The 24,239-nt window shown below is 41.2% G+C and overlaps 2 protein-coding genes across 2 annotated transcripts in view; both read right to left on the bottom strand.

Moving 5' to 3' along the window:
* LOC134438606 (AT-rich interactive domain-containing protein 3B-like) overlaps positions 1–2,227 on the bottom strand; it is a 96,325-nt gene extending 94,098 nt beyond the window's left edge. The window contains exon 1 of the mRNA XM_063188210.1: positions 1,857–2,227. Within this exon, the coding sequence (XP_063044280.1) occupies positions 1,857–1,892 (36 nt within the window). The 5' untranslated portion in view covers positions 1,893–2,227. The remainder of the gene's footprint in view (positions 1–1,856) is intronic.
* A 6,464-nt stretch (positions 2,228–8,691) lies between these two features.
* On the bottom strand, positions 8,692–17,598 carry fam219b (family with sequence similarity 219 member B). Its single transcript, XM_063188213.1, has 6 exons — positions 17,380–17,598; positions 14,009–14,111; positions 11,573–11,660; positions 10,451–10,528; positions 9,754–9,802; positions 8,692–9,309 (listed from the first exon to the last, which is right to left on the bottom strand). Exons 1-6 carry the CDS (start codon positions 17,446–17,448, stop codon positions 9,157–9,159), a joined length of 540 nt encoding a protein of 179 aa, XP_063044283.1. The 5' UTR covers positions 17,449–17,598; the 3' UTR covers positions 8,692–9,156.
* Between the last annotated feature and the right edge of the window lie 6,641 nt (positions 17,599–24,239).

Genomic DNA, 24,239 nt, shown 5'->3' on the forward strand with positions numbered 1-24,239 from the left:
AGCAGGGGAGGAGAAGAGAAGAGGATGAAGGAGGATGAAGGAGGGTGGCGGCGGCGGGGGGGGCACATGAAGAGAGGAAGCCACAAAGACGTCAATAGCCTGCCATAAAACCATCCCCTTCAAATGACCACTTTTAATGCCACACACACACACACACACACACACACACACACACACACACACACACACACACACACACACACACACACACACACACACACACACACACACACACACACACACACACACCCCTCTTGTGCTTTGAGGCTTGCTATGCATGAAAGCATAGTTTGGGAGGGATGCATAGTTATAGCAGCTATGTTTTGACCAGTCTATCCTGCAATTACTCCACAGACACAGGAAGCATGATGTCTCTTCCACTGCAATGATCATCGCACCATGTGACCCACCAGCCAGCCAATCATGGAACACATTAGCTCTCACATTACCATAAGTGACTGGAGTATTTTCGAGTTTTAATGTAAAGTTTATTGTAAAGTTCTGCTACAAGTTCTATTTTCTTTTGCATTTGTTTTGTATAAACAAACCATACAGAAAAGTAGTACGTTTCTATGCACATATATAGTGTATACAAAGGAGGGTTAAAACAATGACTGGAAGAGTGGAAAAAATTGAATGTATGTAGGTCAAACATGCTTCTGACAGGGCTGTTTGACGTAGTTGATGAGTCCTAGCTGCTCCTGAAAGGGCCTTGGAATGTCAACAGAGAGGGCCCAGTCCATTTTCATCTAACTAAACAAGCGTCCATTAAAATAGTGCCTAAGCCTGAAAACCGACTCTGTCAAAAAGCTGGACAAACACAAGGCGTTTTAGAAAAATTACAACTTTGACCTACAAGCCAAGCCGACGCGGTGGAGTGAGACACAAAACTGTCCAGAGTTCTGTCTCGGTTTAACACACTGTGACAAGGTCGTCCTAGACCTATTTTTCCATAGGCTGAGATAAGGGTAGACTTTTAGGTTTATTAAACTATGCCTACTAACTAGTCCGATGAGTCATGTAAACAAAACAAAAAATAATAATAAAGGCCTAGCGTGGCTACATTTCTGCTCAATGGCTATGGGGGTGTCATCGATCAATTCGTAGTGTCCATACGCAAATCGAACATAATTTGTAAATGCAAAGCAAGGTTTACAGTATACTTATTATTATTATTATTATTTTTTACAACAACCTAAAGTGGTTTAAACGTCAAGAGGTCAAATACATATTTATTAAAATAACAACACAGGCCTACTGTATATTAGGCCTATATTGCAATGACGAAAGTTTGTTTTTATTATAGGCCTACATTATATAAATAACAGATGAACTCCATCTGTGTCCACGGAATAGAGAAGCGTAGCCTTTACGCATAAAGTTCACTTTTGATCAAAGCAAAAGCCCACAGCCCGTCCTAATCAAAGCAACATGCGATGTGTTCGACAGATGCATATGGCGGTGCTCCAACAGTCCATGAATGAGGGTAAACAGACGACAGTAGCACACACATGGGGTGTGGAGCTTTCACAAAATGTAAAGCGAATAAGAAAAAGTCAACTGCGTTATAAGTCAACGGTCCATGACTAAAAACTTTTTAGAAGAGAAATAAGCCCAACTTGGATCTAAAAATATGACAAATGAAGAATGTAAACCACGCATGCAACTAAATGTCGACAGTTACGTTCGTAATACATTATTGTACGTTCATATTTTGAAATATTCATATTTATTCTCTACCTTACCCCGTAGGTCTTGTGTAGCCGACAACACAACTGTTCTGGTTCTCCAGGAGACTGGAATCAGGATTACAACTCGCTATGGGCACAGCGCCAAAGAGCAGAGCCTCTACTCACCATTTGCGCCTTGCTGCTACCGGAATTGTCCACCATCCCTCTTTCGTGGGGTTACCCTTTTTCCCTCTTCTCTGGCACACTCGCAATAACTTGCCGTGTGATTGGGGAACCGTGCATGCACAACTGGGGGGTTAAAGTCGTCCTAAACAGAAACGCAAGCGTCGCTTCGCCCGCCAAGTTAATCAGCCCTCGTTTTGCAATTTCAGAGAGGACGGAAAAGAAAAAGAGTCTCTAATCTCATATCTCGAAACGCCTAGCGTTGAGGCTGTAACTCCCTTGACTCGATTTTCCTACCCCAGAATTACACCCCCCGCTTAAGCGTACATCAATAGGACCCGCCCAGCGACAGCAACAAGTTCCAGAGTTCCTACACTGCTACAGTCACAGGTTAAATAGTTACAATGTCGCATAAATGTATCTATGACATTTCCACTAACACATTACTGACTTGGTAATGCAAATGGTTCTCCTTATTTCAATGGGTCTACATTTTAATGTCGTACAGTATCACGGTATCCCCTCGCACGCACATTGGTCGGGAGGACGAACACAGTTCGGCCCGTCACGGGTCATTTTGTACAGTGATGGCGCTTTCATTTGCCTATCACACTACTGGGTGTCATTAAAATTTAAATGTCAGGCTTGCTTGATAGAGTTCCAAGTGACATTTATAGCACTGTTGTACTTAAACTGCCTACAACCCAGCCGAACAGGACATAGGTCGCGCGCAAGGCCCGTGGAGTCACGGCGGTGTATGCTGCTGTTACGCACGTCTAACCAGAACTCATTCGAAATCCAAACTGCTTGTAAGTATGGTTTTAGCTCTTTTTTATTAAGATTAAATGTTTTGTACATTATTTGTATGTCAATTAGGTTAGGCAGTATGGCCTCAATGGGAATGAATGTCACCAAAATGGCACGCGTACGCCACCTGCTGTCTATGACATTACTTGACAACTTTTGGGAGAACATGTGACATGGTCTGCAAAATATCCTCACCATTAATCTGAAATCTTCCATTACATGCAATTAACACACACACTCACACACTCTCTCTCTCACACACACACACACACACACACACACACACACACACACACACACACACACACACACACACACACACACACACACACACACACACACACACACACAGTGCTCTAGTGCTAGTCTGAAAATCAAATCCAATATAACTTACAGCAGCGTTGTTGTGTAGACTGGTGTGAAGTAAAGGTTACGCTTGGCAGAAGAAGCTAGTGTGTAGGAAAAGGATGAAAACAAATTGAGAATTATTGAGAATGTAATGTGTGCTGCTGCCTTGGCCAGGGCTCACTTGAAAAAAGAGATTTTTTGAAAATCTCAATGTGAATTTGTTCCCTGGTTAAATAAAGGTAAAACATATACATATATATTGTAATTATGGGGATATCAGACAGGTGGGAAACAACACATGGCAGATTTTATACACGGCATTGTCTCAATGGACTCGACAACTCTTGACTTTATGAAATTCTGCCTTGTGACAGGTATGACCCCTGAATCTCTGTAATGGCAATGATGTCAGCTTTTGTACATCTGCAAATTCCTTTTCGTAAGTTTGCATGGCCTATTGAACGTGTGGAGTACTTCTGTTCGCGTGAACATTGAGTGTGTCCACCAACACTGTGCACATGATGAAGTGAAGACAAAGGACATGATGACACACACAACAAGACAGAAGGGTATTAAACAGTGTCACAGCTAACACAAAGGGGTATTTAATTTGGATCTTGGATCTCTGTTTTTACATACTCTATGCATTACGCTAATAGAGTTATCAGTTTTGTAATGTGCACCCCTATGATCGCACACTACGAAGATGCCATGGGTCCCCATTCCGTTCACTTTTTCTGGATCACGGGTGCTTCTCTCACAAGGCTGACTTGAATACAAAGTATGTCTTATAAACATTTTTCTTATACAAAGAAACCAATTAACAGCTTGTCCATCATTGCACTGATAAACTCCAGAACTTTGTTGGATTGACTTTTGATGCACAGCAATACAGTATAACAAAGTCACCCCATAACCACTCAGCGGCGCCATATCACAGTGGACTGTGAACAATTTTCTCCCCAAAACATTAACATATTATAATGATAGGCCTATCAATAAAGACAATTGGATATGTTTAGATGTTTGCTTTGCTTATTCCTTATAAGGTGTGGTTGATGGGATCATTTACAGTAAAACTTCAGATGTTCTGATTCAAATAAAATGTATATATGGAAGCCTTGCTCACAGACATGCATATATTTTTTGCGGGAATATACATCTTCTTAGTTGTTTTCCAATCCCTTTGAGATACCCTGCTCAGCCAAAAGAGTGTTGCCACCAAAAAAGGTCACACAATATTTTTTTGTTGCTCTGCCTTTATCTTTGACCATGAAACCTTTTGCTGTGGAATTGTTATGATAAGTGTCTGCAATGCCAAAAGATTTATTTCCATACAAGGTTCCACTGATTTTTAACCAAGCTCTTACATTGATGATGATAGTCTATCTTATACGCAAAGCCTTCTCCAGAACATCCCAAGGATTGTCAATTGAGTTAATTAAGTTCTGGACTCTGTGGTGACCAACGTATGTCGAAATATGATTTCTCATGTCATGCTCTCTCTCATGCTGACACGTGTTTCCACAAATTGAGCCTGATGAATCCTGCCATTGATGGAATAACCCGGTAATTGACTGTGTTCAGGTAGTCATCTGACCTCATTCTTTGAGACATACAGTGCCCTCCATTATTATTGGCACCCCTGGTTGAGATGTGTTTTTTAGCTTCCAATTATTATTATTTTTCTCTAAATAATATGGGACCTTAATGGAAAAAAAGAGAAAAATCCAACCTTCAATACAAGTGCATTTATTCAGTGGGGAAAAAATCCCACATAAAGAAATAATTATTTGACATCAAATAATGTGTGTCACAATTATTAGCACCCCTGTTGTTAATATTTTGTACAACCCCCTTTTGCCAACAAAACAGCACCTAATCTTCTCCTATAATGTTTCACAAGATGGGAAAAGACAGAAAGAGGGATCTTCAGCCATTCCTCTTTGCAGAATCTCTCTAAATCATCCAGAGACCTGGGTCCTCTCCTCTGTACTCTCCTCTTCAGCTCACCCCACAGGTTCTCAATGGGGTTGAGGTCTGGGGACTGAGATGGCCATGGGAGGAGCTTGATTTTGTGTCTGGTTAACCATTTCTGTGTAGATTTGGCCATATGTTTAGGGTCATTGTCTTGCTGAAAGACCCAGTGACGACCCATCTTCAGCTTTTTGGCAGAGGGCAACAGATTTTGATTTAAAATGTCCTGGTATTTCAAAGCATTCATGATGCCATGCACCCCAACAAGCATCCCAGGGCCTTTGGAAGCGAAACAGCCCCACAGCATCACTGACCCACCCCCATACTTCACAGTGGGTATGAGGTGCTTTTCAGCATGCGCATCTTTCGTGGCACGCCAGACCCACTTAGAGTGTTTGTTGCCAAAAAGCTCAATCTTGGTCTCATCTGACCAAAGCACACGGTCCCAGTTGAAGCCCCAATACCGCTGGGCGAACTCCAGACGTTTGCATTTATGATTGTGGGTGAGGAAAGGTTTTCTCCGTGCATGCCTCCCAAACAGCTTGTTGGCGTGTAGACAGCGCCTGATGGTTGATTTGGAGACTTTGTGACCCCAGGATGCTACCATTTGTTGTAATTCTGTAACAGTGAGCTTTGGAGATATTTTGATTTCTCTTACCATCCTCCTCACTGTGCGTGGTGGCAAAATAAACTTGGGTCCTCGTCCAGGCTTGTTTACCACTGTTCCAGTTGTTTTGAACTTCTTAATTATTCCTCTCACAGTAGATATGGGCAGCTGCAGTTGAGTGGCAATCTTCTTGTAACCTCTGCCTGACCTGTGAAGGTCGACGCACATCTGCCTCACTTGTATGCTGTGTTCCTTTGTCTTTCCCATGTTTAAGAGTGGATAAGAGAAATGGCCTCGGTGTCACGTCATATTTATACCCCAGGGAAACAGGAAGTGATGAATTACTAATTAAATGTTCCTACATACTCTGGTAAACTTTGTAAACTACTGTAGAAATGACAGAAATGCTTCAATTATATTTATTTCCTGGGAATTGTTAAGGGTGCTAATAATTGTGGAACAGGTGATTTAATGAAAAATAATTATTTTTTAGTCAGGGATTTTTTTTTATTTTCCTACAATTCATTTGAGTTGAAGGCTACATTTTCCTAAAATTTTCAGTGTGACAGTATTCTTCTGCAATAAACACTGAATTTATTTTAAGGCTTTTAACACATCTCAACCAGGGGTGCCAATAATTATGGAGGGCACTGTATACTGTTGCTATGGCACCAAATGTTTCATTGATTGCAGATGCAATTGAACAGACTAACATGTTTTCCTCAACTACAGGATGTGTCTTTTAACATGGTTGTTCAAGAAGCAATTCATTGCATCAGGGTCGTTCAAGGAGCATGAGACATAATTTTCACTCATGGATTGGTCACCATACCAGACCATAGCCCTATTGAGAATATTCTGATCGCACTAGAGAAGGCCTTGCACAGCACTACAAATCCATCAGTACAAGATCTTGTGACATTGCACACACTTTTCAAAACAATGCCTCAGCAAACCTGTACCATAATCTAAAAGCTCAAGGCACTCCAATGATATATTTAGTGTGTCTGACCTTTTTCGGTGACATTTTTTGCAGTGTACAAACTATATCGAAACAATACTTGTTTTAGCACTGAACAAAAAAAAAAAATAGAGAAACCTCTGAGACAAGATGGCTGGATATTCTGATGGCAAACATATTTGTGTTTTTATTCATCATAACAAAACAATATTCATAATTAAATACAAATATAAGTGTGGTCAAACTAAAAAAAAACAATAGTGTCCCAAGCATATTGCACAGCTGCATTAGGGCAGTAGGGTAATAGCATACCAGGTGACAGACAGAAAGATAAGGAGGCAAGAGTGTCATGTGAGTTTGCATAGCTATTTCAGGCCAGAGCGCTGTGCCGAACCCCTTGGAACACACACACACAACCATATGACTGCAGTCATTATATACGTATCTAGATATAGGTGCAAGTGTAAATATGTACATTGCCAAAGCCATCAAGCTCCCCACACATCTTTAATGCCAAATGCCACACTGATTCAGAGATGTATAAAGTACAAGCACTGTTATGAATGTTATTACAATCCAAATAGTATTATATTACATAGTAGTTGCTTGTAACTATGTAGTAATGTAGTTGCTGAACTTTGTAATATCAAAGCAGCTACTGTGTCCATGGTAGCGAATTCTAGAAGCCTTCCTGTTCCTTAGCCCTCTCTCCAATCCCTACCTACACTCCCTCAAACCCTTTCTGGTTTTGTCCCCAGTGTGGATGGAGCATACATAGTTGCAACTAATAGATGCTATTAGTGCTGTTACATCTATGACAGAACTTTTTACTTCTACTTTATACACCTCTGCAATGATTGCACTGATCTTGCCTTTTGAGAGGGAGACTGATGATGGATGGGGTTGTCTTGCGCAGCAGGCAAGACTAGAATTGCTGCATTCTTTAATTACAGGAAGTGAATTGGTGCAGGGGGTTGGAGATAAGAACAGAACTGCAGGACCACTTCCTGATTTCTGTGGCATTCTTCTTTCTCCTTCATTGTCACAAATTCTCTGACAAGCATTGTGACCCATAGTTTTTTTTTTTCCATCTTCTTTTTTTTTATTTCTGTAACAACAGGAGGCAGCATAAGGCTTAGGACTGGTGTGCCTGACCTTTTTTTTTTACGAGCGTGGATGAAGCTTAAAACAAGAATGAACAGATAATGAAATCACAGTATTCTTCCAACACTGATTTAGTTTAAGCAGTGCATGACCAAAAGTAACATGGTGTGATAAACTGAGACGAAATCAAACATATTAATTGGCCGTTGACAGATTCTCACTGTAGTGACACCATTTTTTGTCTTAGGCAACTGTAACATTTTCCCCCATATCCATTTAACGTCTGACTAAAAGACCGGTCGTGATTTTTTGCAGGGGGCAGTACAACAATTACACTGACCATCACAACCCAACTCACAACTAATGCAACAGATTATGGAAACAACAGACGTCACTTTTATCCGGAGTTTCTCTCTGTCTGAATGTCTTCACCACTCAGTCAAGAGATGCTCAATCCAAGTGCTCAGGTATGGGAATCTGTGCGAGTTTATTTCACACAGTTCATAATAAAGCTTTTTTTTTTCTTCTGTGTGGGGTAATAATAGGCCCCTCACAAATCCCTTAAACCCTTGGGAATGTTCTGACTAATATTAAAGCTTGTACAAATAAACAAACAAACATAAAAACAAACAAATAAGACATGTATGTACGAGTGGAAAGAACAAGGCCCAGGAACTGTCGATGGGTCCGAATAGACTTATGGTGATAGATGGATGGGAAAAACTCCCTTAAAATATGCCATTTTGTAGACTATAACATTAAAGGGGCTTTTAAGACCCTTAAATCCAATAAGATTATATGCATGAGTTTGCTTCTGGGCTATGCGTCACTGTGAGACAAATGTAGACTTAGCAACCGCACCACAACTCCAGGCCACAGTGTTCATTAAAACACATAGGACACACCAACATGCACGCAACATGCCTACACAAACATGTACGCACACTCACACAAGCAACCTCAAACACACGCACGCACGCACGCACGCACACACACACACACACTTACAACCGCAAACACTTACACACTCAGTGTCCACTGCCGCTTAAAAGAATAGCAATACCTTTTTTTAAACATAAAAAAGCCTACAAACCCTCAGGAATCGTGTTCCCCCAGTAACATCAACAAGACTCCTCTGCAGGACCTCATTAACCTCAACAGCACACCAAGGCAGCACAGCAGACAGGTTAACAGGCCTTGCTCCCCACCGCCCTCTGGTGGATGGAACCAGAAGGCCGCGTGCCAGTGAGGACAGTCCCTCGTTGCATCGCTAGCAGCTGTAGTGTCTGTGGTAACAATAGTGGCAAGCCCCCCCGCCCGCCTCCTATCCCTACACTCCCTCAAAGCCTTTTTTTTTTCTCCCCAAGTGGACGGTGCGCACCACAGAGTCAAGTCCAAAGTTCAGAGGTCAAAGGTGAAGTTGAGGGCCAGGGCGGTAAGGGTGGAGGGGTGAGGGGTCTGAGGGGAGAGGGGGCCTGAGGTGAGTGGCGCGGTGGGGGTTACTGCAGGGAGCAAGAGGGGCTGTCGGCGGCGCAGCAGCAGACGGAGGAGCCCATGGGCTTGGGCGGGATGAGGTCCAGGTCCTCGTCGTCCGGCATCTCGTCCAGGTGGTAGCCGTCCTTCAGCAGCTGCTTGTTTAGGTCGGGGTGCACCTGACAGAGACGTAGAGAGAGTAGGGGCATTGAATTCTTACTATCTCTGGTACGGCGGAGGGAGGTGTGTATTTATCAATGAGAATACATTATGATATACGATCGATGGTTAAGATTAAGATGTGGTAACGTCGAAACATCGGTTCGCCATTGCTCTAAGTAAAGGCAGAAAATAATCTTCACACGCAGTATTTCTTAAAACGGGTATGGTAGCAATATGTAGAAACAGCACGCAGAACAAAATTAAATCCATCTTTTTCGAAGCATAGTATATTAAAACAGAACTAGCTCAGAAGCATGCTTGTTCGGTCAAAGGATTCCTTTTGATATAGGTGGGCTTTCAATCCAGCCATCTTCAGCATAGGGACGTAACTACAAATATTTTGGGGTCAATTTTCCCTGTGCTCACTTCTCATGTATTCCCTATTTAGTACATGAACTCACCTCTGCTGAGGAGTAGCCAGAGGAGTACTGCGATTCCAGCTCCACATCACTGTCAACACAACACAGAAAACCTCCATCATTATTAGGAAGTGGTCATGACAACACACACACACACACACACACACACACACACACACACACACACACACACACACACACACACACACACACACACACACACACACACACACACACACACACACACACACACACACACACACACATCGTTGAGAAAGGAACCATATCGCTATAAGCATAAACAAAGAAAGTTCATCATTAGGGAAGAGGACCATGTCAGAATAAACTGAAACAAAACATAAACACAAGAGAACATAAACAAAAGGTTATCACTATTTATCATGTCACTAATAATAGACACAAAGAAGGGTCCTTAATATGAACAAAGGGGCCAACATGTGTGCATGCACGTCTCTCCACACATCAAACTTCTCCTGTGTCAAACTATGAATGACAGCTTTCAGAGAAAATATCAACAACAAAAAAAGAGATTTTGGAGAGAACTCTATCCTAAACACACTTTTTTTCAATCCCAATCTACAGAATGTTAGAAAAAGCACAACTACAGATATCAGTGAGATCTTCAGTGAGTAGAATGATGCCACTGGGAGTGTCCATGCTAAGCAGTGGCCCATTAAGAGAGCTGGACATGCTCCTCTGCCAGCCATAAGTACTGCACCTGTCCGAGTCCAGAGACACCAGAGTCTCGTCTGCATTCTGGCTCAGGGCAGCGTAACCCTTGTTAAACTTGACACTTCTGCAGAGAGAGAGAGAGAGAGAGAGAGAGAGAGAGAGAGAGAGAGAGAGAGAGAGAGAGAGAGAGAGAGAGAGAGAGAGAGAGAGAGAGAGAGAGAGAGAAAGAGAGAAAGAGAGAGAAACAGGGAATACAAAATGAAGCTCTCTTTTTGGAGTACAACATGGCAGTCTGGCACACAAAGCAAAAGCTGACAGTTGGGTTCATGTTTCCATTTTTGACGTATCTCAAAGTCATAACTTCTTTGCATAAGTCAACAAAGTAATGAACAAACAAAACATACAGGTCATTACATACAGTACATGTAAAACACTATGCTAAAAGTATAAAATTACAATATAGCAGTAACCTTTTTTTACCTATTTGTCTATTCACTAAGACAATATGGGCAGTCAGTTCTGCCACAAACATCACTTATGAATGTCATGGGATTTATCCATGTTCGTCATTACGTGTTGGGTATACAAAAAAAAAAAAAAAAAGACTTTATGTGCAAAACCTGAATGTTAAGGTGCAATATGTTGTAGAAAAAAAGACAATAACAACATTGAAGTGTGAAGCTCTGAGAGCTCTACAAGTTCTACTGTGTATCTGTTTGTTTAGCTTGTACATGTCGTAGAGCTGACAGCCTGTAAAAACAATAGGGTTGATTAGCATCGCCCTCTTAACATTCCTTCATGTTAAGAATGCAATCCTACAACCTTCTGCTTCCCCATTACACCACCTGACCTTGCAAACACGCAAAATTACCATGTGAGTGTCTCAAGGGTCATTTAGACAAAAATCCATAGTTAATCAGAATTTAAAGTTAAATTAAAGTTTCTATAGTGACTGTCCAAGAAGACCATGAAGATTGCAGCAAACATTTATACATCCCTCTTCCTGCTTTCTATCTGATTGCAACCCAAGATGGTTCTGATGCTCTGGATGACAGTCATGAGTCTGCTGGGCTGAGATAGATGCACTGTAAATTGTGGTGGTGCGTGTCTTTTTAGATTGTGAGTCTCGTGAAGGTGTTGCGTGCTGGAGTGGGGGATGAGGCCTTACTTTTTGACCCTGGGCTGCTGCAGAACCGGTCCTGAAGACGCAAAGCCTTTCTTCTTCAGGGCTTTGCGTGCCATCTCTCTGTGCTTCTCTATAGGGTCAACAAGTAACAAAACAGCACACAAATTATCAAATAAATAACAACAAAATCAAATAAATAACAACAAAACAAAGTTAACAAGAAAACAAGTAACAAGAAAAACCTTATGAACAACAATGTAACAGAATCTACAGGCCTCTCATGTGATGCAATGACAAAAAGATAATTTTCTCAGGAAATAGGCCCATCACATGGGCATTTTGCAAAGCTGTGCAATGCATGTCTTATTATTTAAACATCATGGTATGTCAAAAATTCTATTGGCCTACCACACAATACGCATCCCTGACAATGACAACCAGCAAACCACAAACCATCACATTGTTACGTGGACTATGCTCAATGGCATCTGATTTGGAGGTGCCATTTGAATGAATGAACACACAAACATGCACACACGGGTCAAAGACGAAACAGGGTTTTCAGGACTCCAAAAAATAAAACTGTTCCCTGACACCGTTCTTCAACTTTTTTGGGTACATTGGAGTGTAGAGTGATTAAGTTTATTATTTTCTGTTCAGAAAATAGTAAGGAACATGCATTTTTACCCCATTTTTACCTATAAAATGTCATTCAGTGTAATACGGTGTTAAACAGTTGATGATGCAAAAAACATATAGATGACGTTAAAAAACTGAAATAAGCTACATAACATAGTAAAGGGCTATATTTAAGGTCTTCATCAAACCAAAAAAATTCTAGTAAAAGGCATTTGCAAATAGTTTTTGCAGTGTTTGTAGTCTTTCACCGAGTGCATTTCACCCATTTGGCTTTAAGAAGTTTTTCTACGGAAGAGAAAATCAGTTTAAAATACACAATTATTCATTTTTTGTATGCCCCCGCATGTGTTGTGCTAAACAAAAAAAGTTTCGTAAGAATTTGACTTTATTTTCACATAAAAATGTGCATTTCACTGAATGACCACAACTATTACACTGAATGATGCCTTGGCAAAAAAAGCCTATATAAACAGCTACTTTTCATTGCTATCATATTGTTACCATCATACTACAGTACTCAACGTCATGAATGAGTGACAACAGAAATAGATGTTGTCAAATAATTGGTATTTTACTTAATATTGGGGCATTAAAACGTGTTTTGAAGAACTTCAAAGATCACAAGCTTAGAGGTAGGCTACAACTTAGGCCTAAAACAATAAAAAAGAAAATGTTGTCTGTTAACCTGCATATTTCGCGGATCTCGATTAGGGTGTTCTGATAATTCATGTACAGCTTCCAAAATCCCAGAATCTACCCAGTAATATGGTTGCTATATGGTAATAACAAGGTTTTAATGGAAATAACAATAAAAGTCATAATTTCAAGTAGTATCATCATATTATTGTATCTTATAGTAATATTGCAACTTATATTGCCGTTTTGATTCTTAATATACAACTATGAACTGATTACACTGAATGAAATGGCCCTTACACTGCATGTCACTGAATGACATCTCTTACACTGAAGGACGACCAAATACTTTTCACCTTATTTTTACCTTTTTACAAGCACACAGTTAGTCACCTACATGAAACAATGACTTTGACCCACAATGTTTACTATGTCTATTTAGAAAATATGCTTGTTTGGATGAATATCTGAGTATAAAAGTATTTTTGACATTTCACTGAATGACATCTGTTTTTGTGGACGCTGCTACCACAAGATAAAAATACAGAAGTTTCGACTATTGAAGAACAAGACTCTCCCTTTTCATCATCACTTAAGGGGTCCCTAGGGGTCCTTTTGATGATGTCACAAATTGTTGTGTGACTATCACTTTTTATTTTGATTTAAAAGCACCATGTTGATCTTATTACACTGAATGATATCTAAGGAATTGAAAATCCGGACAAAAGTCCCCAGATGATTTGAATATCAAAACAAAATGGTAATGAAACGTGCTTTTAATACAATAACAAGAACACTTCTAGAATTATGCCCAGAGAGTGAAAAAATAATTTTGTTCGTCATTTCGCACAATTATTCAAGGATGTATTCATGATTTTTAAGTTCGGACCATTACACTGAATGACATTTTTGCACTTTATGAGATTATTTCACACATACATTGACAATTATTTTTCTTTAAATGTTGCTGGAATGAGAAACCAGACTATGCTGTTTATCAGCATAACATTCAAAATTCTTTAATTTACTTTTTTGATAGTTAAATGAGTGCGGAACAAAAAAAATGCACGTCTCGTCTTTGACCCACACGCGCTGCATGCAACACACACACACACACACACACACACACACACACACACACACACACACACAATATCCAACAAAGTTTCTGTTTTAACACACACTTCTGCCTGTCTGACTTACGCAGTTTCATGTGGATGGCAGGGGCTTTGGACATGATGTATGGTCCCCTCTTCTCCACTGGCCGCAGCCCTACTTCTGGAGGCTTGGGTCTACTGCCGGTGTCCTTAGGAGAGCCATGGAGAAGGTTAGTCAGTTAGCTAGTTAGTTAGCTAGTTAGTTAGCTAGTTAGTTAGTTAGTGTGTGTGTGTGTGATGCCGGTGTCCTTAGGAGAGCCATGGAGACATTAGTTTGTGTGTGTGTGTGTGTGTGTGTGTGTGTGTGTGTGTGTGTGTGTGTGTGTGTGTGTGTGTGTGTGTGTGTGTGATGCCGGTGTCCTTATGAGAGCCATGAAGACATTAGTTAGTGTGTGTGTGTGTGTGTGTGTGTGTGTGTGTGTGTGTGTGTGTGTGTGTGTGTGTGTGTGTCATAAGACAGAAATGATTGGCTCTGTTTCGTAATACACTTAATCTAAATGAAGAAACACTTCCCAGGGCCCTTTATCCTTTCAGACACTGAATCACACACTCTCAGCTTGCCAAGCACATTGTTTAGAGTACTGGCAGATAGCGAGTTTCCCTTCAGTCAGTGTAGTTTTTTTTTTTTTTTTTGCATGGAGCCAATGGGGAAGGCGACAGACTGAGAATCTCTGTCTTGGTTGCCAGGCAATCACTTTGCACTGACCCAAATGCCGCCGTCATAGCCAAGTCACCAAGCCATGCTCCGTCTCTGCTTGCTTCAGTTGGGACTGTGAGCACCTCTTTTATTTCTTCTAATACATAGTTTCGCAGAGAGAGGTCCGCACACTTAAAATTCTTTTGGTTTTCTTTTATTATTTCATGGCTGGATCACATTTCGACTTTATGTATGTAGTTTGTGTTTTTCTGGCTGGCAAATGAGAAAAGGGGAATTCCAAGTAGGTAAGAGACGAGTAAGGGTTATCAATCTGTAGCGTACAACGCACAACATTCGTAATATTCCTTAGTTTTCCCCAAGGATTAATAAATTATCTATAAATGATCCAGCGGTTCCCAAACTTTTTTCCGTGCGCACCCCCTTGTACATTTCAGTGTGGTTTGCGCACCCCTTAAGCGAATATTTTGGTGTGCTAATGGCCACAGAAGTAAGATTCACTGCACATTCACTGCACATTATGCACAGTTGTTTTGGGGAATCCTCTTTTCCAATAGTCTGGGAGTTAAACTACACTTCAGATGGACCCTTCCAATTCCCATATACCCATACAATTCACCATACAACTACTTAATGTTCATTAATGCTGAATGAAAACTCGCACATCCACCATTGCTCTATTTAGCTCGCGCACCCCCTTATGGCAGGCGGCGCACCCCCAGGGGTGCACGCACCACAGTTTGGGAAACCCTGCTATACAACTACAACCCTTGCCTTCTAGGCTAGCTTGTGTGAAATGATGTGACTCCATCTGTGCAGAAAAAACACAAACTATAAATTAATTAGGCCAACACATAAAAAATAAAAGTAGATGATTTTCTTAATTGTCCATCTGTGTAGACTAAGAGACAAGGTGAAGTTCCTTGTGGAAACGTAGACGTGATTTGGTGACGATGTGCATTGCGATGTGCAACTCAAAAAGAGCTTAAATTCTCCAAATAGACGACACTCGTCTGGCTTCATTCTTCTATAAAAAGGCAAATTTGGCAAGCTTTTAGGATGGCATTTTTCTCTATACAACGTAAAAATGTCCTGTTAAGTGACTAAACCTGTTGTGAAGAACACCACATAGCTCTGCTCATTATTGACATGTGTCAGACATCAGGTACACTTGAAAGTCAAAGGGCAAGTTGACATGCCGGTACTCGCTCTCTGTGGCTGCATGTTTATATCTGACGAAGAATGGAGCACTTGCTTACAACAGTATTACCTCAGCTGATCAGCGGTGAATTTCTCGAAAGTGTCATTGCTAACCAGTTAGCAACTTACTTGGTTGCCTATGGGAAATTGCAGTGCAACACACTAGGTTGTTAACTTAGTTAGCAACAAAGCTGTCAAGAAACGCACCCCAGATCATACATCATTAGAGGGTGAGTCAACTACCACTGACCACTGTAGTGTCCATCACAGAATACTAGACCTGATAGGCAATGAGTTGAGCAGCCGCGTGTTGGGAGGCTGTTGGTTAAGGTTGGGGTTTGTGACTTGTGTCATTTTGGCATTCTGAGTGCACAGGCTCCTTTGACCTGTTGGCACTTGCATCACAATTTAACAAACCAAAGTCTAATCTGTTGACAACAAGCATGATGCCGGCTTTACTAATAATAACAACTGAAGAACCACTACCTAAGTGTTAAGAAGACTGACATCACCCTTTCAAACTGTCGCAAGAACCATAATGAAAAGAAATGGCAACTGGGGCATGGGGCATGCATAGTTTGTCCAGAGCAACATTATTGTTTCAGGTGTGTAATACCTAAAGCTAAAACAAGTAACCAAGCTTAGTTTCTATGAAGTAGCCCGTCATTGTAAGCATGGCAAAGTGTAGGCCTAAATTGATTTGAAAACTCGACAATGTGTCTGCGACTTGTGTCCAAGATCAATAACATTGCACAACAGGGTATGACACGTATAGCACAATACAAAATAATGTATAATGTTAAACCACAATCACATCATCTCCGTATAAACCAGCCTTCATTGGGCTACTGGACAATAAACAACAGCAGGATTGTCAAATGAAAACAAAGGAGAGCATCAACTACGGTGCATAAACTCTTATAAAGCATGTCAGACGTATGTTAGACGTATTATTTATCCCACATGACAGACACGGCTATTTTAGACAATAATAAAGAAACTTGACATGGGAGGCGGTGACTGACACGTTAAGCTGAGGCCTACTTACAGCAGGCGATAAACTGTCTCAGAGTTATCTAGATTTAGTGAAGTTTGATTCTTCAGCTAGTGCACATTACTCAACATGTCAGCAACAATGCTACAACGTAATCTTTGTAAATGTAGGCCTATTATACAAACGTATTATATTATACAAATGTAGTATATACACAGAAGCATCGGTACAACCGAAACAAAGCAATATTTGGATACGCTGAGGGTGGTGCCGATTGAAAAGCTATGTTCTACATGTCACAGTAAACAGACAGGCTAACGTTGACTAGCGAAGAAAGCCAAACCCTTTGGCACCAAAGGCTAATTAATTTGTCCTCTCGATTTGATTATATTAGATAGCCTGCGATGTGCCTGTCTGTCTGTGTATTAAAACAGCGTCGGCAATTGTGAGAATGGTAACTTAAAATATCAGCGCATAACTCTAATTTTGCTTTTGAACCACTCTGCTAGCACACCATTTCCCAACTATTACGCTAACACTGTAGACCTAAAGCTAACGGTATACTCACGGACATAACTTGACACTCGGGCACGGCCAGAAGAGTGTCCCTTTCTTGTTCTTCCAAAATGTCATTCATGTTGTCAGTCTGTAAAATAACGTTCCTTACATTCTGGAAATAAAACGACAGGGTCTGCCAGCCATCGTTTGTACCCAAGCTCTAACCATCACTTTTGACGACAGGAGGCTCTGTTGTCATCCAGCTTCCATGATTTTCCACTGGGTGTCAACTTCCGCTTCCCGTCCGTGAACTGTGACAGCTGGGGATGTGAACAGATTTTGTCATTTTTTTTTCCCTCTTAAGTTTTTTAATTTATTTTAAAAAATATATGTCCGTGTTGTACAGTCATACTAATAAATTAGGCCTTATAATAGACATTCATATGCACGTGGTATTCCTAGATGAATAGACGTGCACACAGATGTAGGCTACATTAGAATTCTAGGTGGTGCCAGAGCCATTGGGTGGTGCATCAGGGCTCTCAAGTCTCACTCTTTGAGAGTGTGACACACACATCTGAGCTTGTTCACACTCTCACACACCACACATGGTATTTCACACACTCATGGGATTTCACACTCAAGTTTTGATAACTTATCCAATCGGCGCACATTAATCCATCCAAATTGCACTTTTAACAGCTACATTTTCAATGTTTTTTCTCGGGGGAAAAACCCCCTAACCACCAATAATTAGAATCAATTGCTGAGTGACCATCCCCAGCTGCTTTATTTTTGCAACTCGGGCACTGGTTAGGGCTAGAGCTCTAAGCATAGGCTATTGAATAAATCGTGTATTTGGTCTAATCAAACTTTTTAACTAGCATGGGTTGAAGGGAAACCTAGTGTCGATGGGTGACAGATCGATGTCGATGTCTGCCCCCTCCCATTTTTTTTTTTAAATAAAATAAAAACATCTCACTCCAAACGATCTTCAAGTTAAGAGAGGATGCTAAACTAGGGGGGGGGGGGCAAGGCAGGTTGGCAGGAAAACCAAAGCAAAACAAAATAATTTTTTAAATAAATTAAATAATGTAGACCAAAATAAACAAAAAAATAAGCTTAAAGGTGCACTGTGTAGAATGTGGCCAGAATGGGGGCTCTGCTGCTCATTGACTGTGCTGCTGCCTATTACCAAATTGGATCTTTTCATGCATATTTAGCCTACAAAATAATAAACCAACATTTACTAGTAGGCTACAACCAAAGTACAATAAGTTTTGCTGCCAAAAATGTCTATTTCTGGAAATGGCGGACCATGGAGAAGATCCCACTTTTCATGTATGAAAAGTGCAATTTTCCCAGTCGAATATTTGGAATTTGGTGGTGGTGGTAAGTATTCATGAAAAAGTGGGCAGCATGAATTCTGAATAAACTACAAAAAATATTACACAGTGCACCTTAAACTATATTCCCATCAGTTAAGAACAGGTTAATTACAATCTATTGCATCTCTGAACAGTATAGTAGGCCTATTATTTTATATTCAAGTGGAGTATTAACTAACAGACCTAGACTATGGTTGCGAAACGGGATGCACAGAAAAATAGTAAGGGGAGCCTGGAGGGCAACCTATTCCGACCTACCGCTATTCCGAGTAGGTTTAGGGTTAGGGTTAGGGTAACTGCATGCACTCTCCCTAAACTGATTAAAGCTGAGCAATGTAGCACAAACAGACATGGCACAGACATGGCATCGGTGGGAAACGTGCCGGTATTCCGACAACAGACATCAATATCGGAATAGCGGCATGTCGGCATAGCGGCATGTCATAATAGCGCTGTAACTGGGGGGCCTTGCCATGGTAAAGTTTGGGAAGCCCTGGAGCACCCTCGCCATTGCCCTGGCCAAAAATGCCCTTTTGAAACGTATTTTTTTACAATGTAGGGCTTAGGCTACTGTATGACAAATGTTGCCATGTTCATTTAAATGCTTGTCAATTAAAAGTGAGTGATAATCCACCGACGTGGCCCCTGCCCCCTCCCATGGCCCTTTGTCAACTTGAAGAGGCACGTTGCAGAGCAGACAGCCGTGTTGCGGGCAACCCCCACACGCTTCCTCTGCCCCTCCAGCCTAGCCTAGTGAACTAGCCCCACCCGCCAGCGGGCAAAATTATTTTTGCCTGCGAGTGGTTCTTGCCTCGGACAATGCCCCAGTCCCTGAAACTGGCGGACCAATCACAATGCAGGAGATTTTGTTTTGAATCTTTGGATGCATTTGTTTTGATTCTGGAAGAAAAACCGGCAGGGTTTTGGTAAGAGCATTGGCCTATAGGCACACAGACACGATTTGAAAAACAACGGGTTGTTCCCATCAACAATCTTCCGATGTCTCATTGAGCCATCTCTACAAAACTCGCCCCTGTAAGCTAATGCTCATGTTCCTTCCTTGGGTAGGGTACACCTAGCATGCAACCATACGGTAGTATCAGTATAGCATCTCACATATCCTTTTCCACGTTATTGCTTTACACGTAGTATACGGTCTGATTATGCAAAAATAGGGAGATATTAGATCCAGCCATAACAATAAGTATTATTATTAATAACAATAAAATATCAGTTACACATTAAAATAATGTTAAAATGATGTTTAATAAAATAGTAAAATATTGACTAAAGTATTCCTGTTTATTTGAAACAGTTGGTCTCCACTAGTTGACACACAAAGCCAAAAGAAGCTTTGACAGACGCTTTCTTCCCTAGGCGCAGCTCCAGATGGATGTTTGTGGAGCAAGGCGGAACCCATCTGGTGAGAGTCAGGTTAACTAAAGGCCACTTCATTCATAGACTGCATAGGGGTGGGCGGTATGGCCAAAATGTATACCTCGGTATCATTTTAGCCACGGTACACTGTATATCACGGTATATATCACGATATTGTACATTTCGACATTTTGCAACGGAATGCTTCCATTTTACACAAAACACCTTTTTTAACTTTTGCATTTGCATTTTTTGGAATGTAAGTGTGAATTCTTGCCCTTCAAATATTTTGAAAACAAACAAAAACTATATAAAATGCATTTTGCAATGCAATGCAAAGCAATGCAATGCCAAGCCTAATGGTTTAGCTGTTATTGTTCAAGTTAAAAAAAGAACTTTCACATGAGGCAGCTAGCATTGTAGAACTAATGCATTTCAATGGCAGCTATCACTGCTGCGGGGGGCAATCACCATTCTGACACAACGCCACTTCGACACACCGCCATTCCGACACACCGGCAGCTAGGCAGTGGGCATGCACACTTTGCCAGTTTGATGCATTCTGGTTAGAAAATTCTGTGTGCAGCCCACTGCCTAGCAAAAATCTTACTGCTTCGTCACGAACGAGCCTAATGGCTGCCATAGATTGCCGTGAAAAGGGGGGCGGGTTCACCTCTAGTCTAATGTCCTACCTCTATGGTTCATACCTTGGTGGAAAAAATACAGCATACGGTATTATACCATCCATATCGCCCACCCCTACTGCATACTCTTCATAGCCATTGTTTATGTCAGATTCCAACGTCTCAAAATCTTCATAGTTATTTTCCAAATCATTGGCCATACCATGATGACCAGTGTTGAGAGTGAGCTCGGAGGTGTTCATGTAGATGTGATCTGCAGGTGGATCCGGGACCTCATAGGTGTTTGCTGTGCCAGATACGGCTGTTTGGAGAGACACAATAGCATTACATTGTATTACCCATAGCCAATACTTTTATCCAAAGTGACTTCATACCCTGCCCAATCATACCCTGCATATGTGACAATGGCTAAGGATACGTGTGGGCTCTTGATTAAGTGCACAACTTGACACACAAAATTAAGGAGCTAATTGAGGACGAGATGAAAACAACTGACACTCAAATATGTAGAGGTATGAAGGCAATGCACCAGCCTAAGGAAAGAAATGTGTACGCAATTGACAAATGTGTGGGTATGAATGTTACACATAGGCCTACACATGCTGCGTTGTGTCACCTCCACTGGCTGCGTTTCCCACAGAAACAAGAGCGTTGGAGTGGATCAAGAAGATCCTGTACAATTTACGCCACTTTGAAGGCATCGCCAACTTAGATTTATACCCACCCATAGATGTACTGCTGTTTTTCAAAAACATGTTTGTAATTTTTTTAGCGGCTGTTGGCACGAAACCCTGATTAGCCTAGCTATCAGTGGTTGCTGCTCTCGGATACACACAGGGAGAGGGAGCCAATCAGAGATGCCTCATTTTTGCGTCACGGATATCCATGAGAAAGATCGGAAAACCCTGTTGTTTGTCCACAAGTTTCTCTAGCCAACAAAGATGGCTTGAAACCAGAAGCAACCAGAAAACGAAACAAAACTGATGCATAATGCACTCAATAATAATGTTGAACACAGGAATATTGATGAAATGACGATGAAAGTAGATCTTTAAAGGTCTAGATGCAGGGGTATACATGGGTTCCAAATTTTGTTTATAACCTGACTGCGTGAACCTAGCTGCACACAACTCAACCTCTGATTGTTGGAAACCGCTGTCGGTCAAAAAATTTGCTCACGTGGTTGGCTATTTGTGTCTTGCCCCTCCTCATAACATCGTGTTGATAAACACTGAGAACCCATGTATACAGTAGGTACTCACTGAAGCAATGTTGTAGGCCTACGGTTAGATACCATGCTCAAAATGGCAGCTTCAGAATGAGGGTACAACAATGTTTAATAAGATCACTGCAATGAGTTCTGACTCACAGGAAGCACAAGTTCCCACGTGGAAGCTGTCCTCTCTGGTCACACATTTCCTCTTAGCTAGGAACACGACAGCAGGGATGGCAATGAGGATGAATAACCCACAAACTACTCCAGCGGCATTGAAGAGGGCCAAAGATGCTGGAAGACAAAGGGCACAGTATGTTTGTCTGACCAAAGCAAAGGCAATCAGATGTTTAGACTATCTAAATTCTACGCATTATATATTAGTCTAAAAATAAGTCTGATGTTTTGAGTTTATATAAATATTCTATATCCCACTTAGACTTTAAAACATTTTGGAATATTGGCAGGGGCTAAACTAGTAAGCGTAAATGAACAACACATACCAACGACACAATCATTAATTTAGGTTTCCAACACACCTCTTACAGTGAGTTCTAGAGGTAGGGACTGCATTGAGTTGAAGGTGCGGTAGGACACTGTGACCTGGTAGACACAGCTGTAGTTGCCCTGGTTGGATTGCTCGAATTCAGGGATGTGGAAGGAGGCTAAGTGGTTGAGGGCGCTCTGAGTTCTGATATTGGAGCCTTCCAAGAGGAGCTGGAAGGAGCCTCCTGGATACTGGGGTTCAGTAGAGCAGAGGATGGAGAGGCTGTGGCCTTTGGTCATCTCTAGCTGCTCAGACCCCCAGAAAAGTCCTCCATCTGGTGAAGTTACAAAGATCTTGGGCTGCACAAGAGAAACTGCAGGGGGAATAGGAGAGCAGCAGGTTAATAGCTTGCCAGTTTAGTTCTATCGGAATCAGCATCTGTTTTATTGGCCAAGGCAGGGTCAAGGTGGGATGCTAAAATATCCCTGGAAATATTCTGAACACAGCAGCCCATTACCAGAATCTCTCTACATTATTACCTCCGTCAAGGAGGTGTTTTCGGTCACATTGGTTTGTCTGTCTGTCTGTTTGTCAGCAGCATAACTCACCAACTAATCAACGGATTTGGACGAAACTTTGTGGAGTTGTTGATAATGACCCAAGGAAGTGATTACATTTTGGTGGTGATCCGGATCACGGACCGGAACCAGGACTTTTTAAAAGATTCTGTCAGCAGGATAACTCCTAAAAAGAATCAACTGATTTGGACAAAACTTTGTGGAGTTGCTAGCAATGACCCAAGGAACAAGTAATTAAATTCTGGTGGTGATCTGGAGGTGATCTCAATTTTTACATTGTTTTATGCCAGACGTAACAGAGTTGACAAACCCCTGGGACAGGTAAATTATTTATTTTTTAAATATCAAGATCAGCTGTGTTAGAGAAAAAACATTCTCTGCAACAGATTATATAAATATTTATAGATTTATCATAAAAAATCTGCAAATTTTACTGAATTATGTTATGTTTATTCAAGTTGAACATGTGAATCTCTATAGTGGGACAGGCGATTTTGATGATTTTGGGGGGTGTTGGAATCATTGAATGAATATTTAACAAATAAATTGTGCATAAAATGTACACCAAACATTGTGATCAGTGAACACACAGTCTATTTAGTGATAATATTGAAAGTAGATTCTGAAAAGATTATTATAATCAACATTTTTTTTGCGTGGGACACCAAATGTAGGTCTACCCGCAATTCTGAAATGGCCCACATGTGGTACATGCATTGTACCCCTCCTTGATGACTGTCAAAGGAAAATCTGGGCTAATTGTAGTGGCAACATGTGTGCTTGTTATTCCCAAAGATTAGATTAATTAAATAAATAGTTAACACTTCAAATGTATGAGACACATAAATATGGCATAGGTACTCATCTCCCTAGATCATCTGTACTTTTGATGTTCCATCAATTCACCTTTCACAGAAAAGCTGACGTAATTACTCTGGCGGGATGTGAGGAGGCGCCCAGACTCTTGCATTTGATATAGACAGTAGTAGGCTCCTTCACGATTGAAGTCCACCTGAGGAATGGAGAAGGTGACAAAGGATCCATTGTGCCTCTTTGACTGTCTGAATGAGCCAGCATGCTGCTGCAGGGTGAACGTCCCACTCAGGTGCTGTGTGGTGATGAAGCAGTTCATCTGGACTGAATGGCCCAGGTCACCTCTGCACCAGACCGCAGGGACAGACTGGGTGTCATCCGCTCTACTGGATAAATGTTAAACAAAAGGTTCGTCCATAAGAAGAACATC

The sequence above is a fragment of the Engraulis encrasicolus genome, chromosome 22 (genome assembly GCF_034702125.1).
Source record: "Engraulis encrasicolus isolate BLACKSEA-1 chromosome 22, IST_EnEncr_1.0, whole genome shotgun sequence".
Taxonomy (NCBI): Eukaryota; Metazoa; Chordata; class Actinopteri; order Clupeiformes; family Engraulidae; genus Engraulis; species Engraulis encrasicolus.

Excerpts from the sequence above, each read along its gene's own strand:
- fam219b (XM_063188213.1), bottom strand. The coding sequence starts at position 17,448 with ATGAATGACATTTTGGAAGAACAAGAAAGGGACACTCTTCTGGCCGTG. Across the intron at positions 9,803-10,450 it reads GTGTCTCTGGACTCGGACAG|TGATGTGGAGCTGGAATCGC; the intron begins GTGCAGTACTTA and ends TTGTGTTGACAG. Across the intron at positions 9,310-9,753 it reads CTGGCTACTCCTCAGCAGAG|GTGCACCCCGACCTAAACAA; the intron begins GTGAGTTCATGT and ends CGTCTCTGTCAG.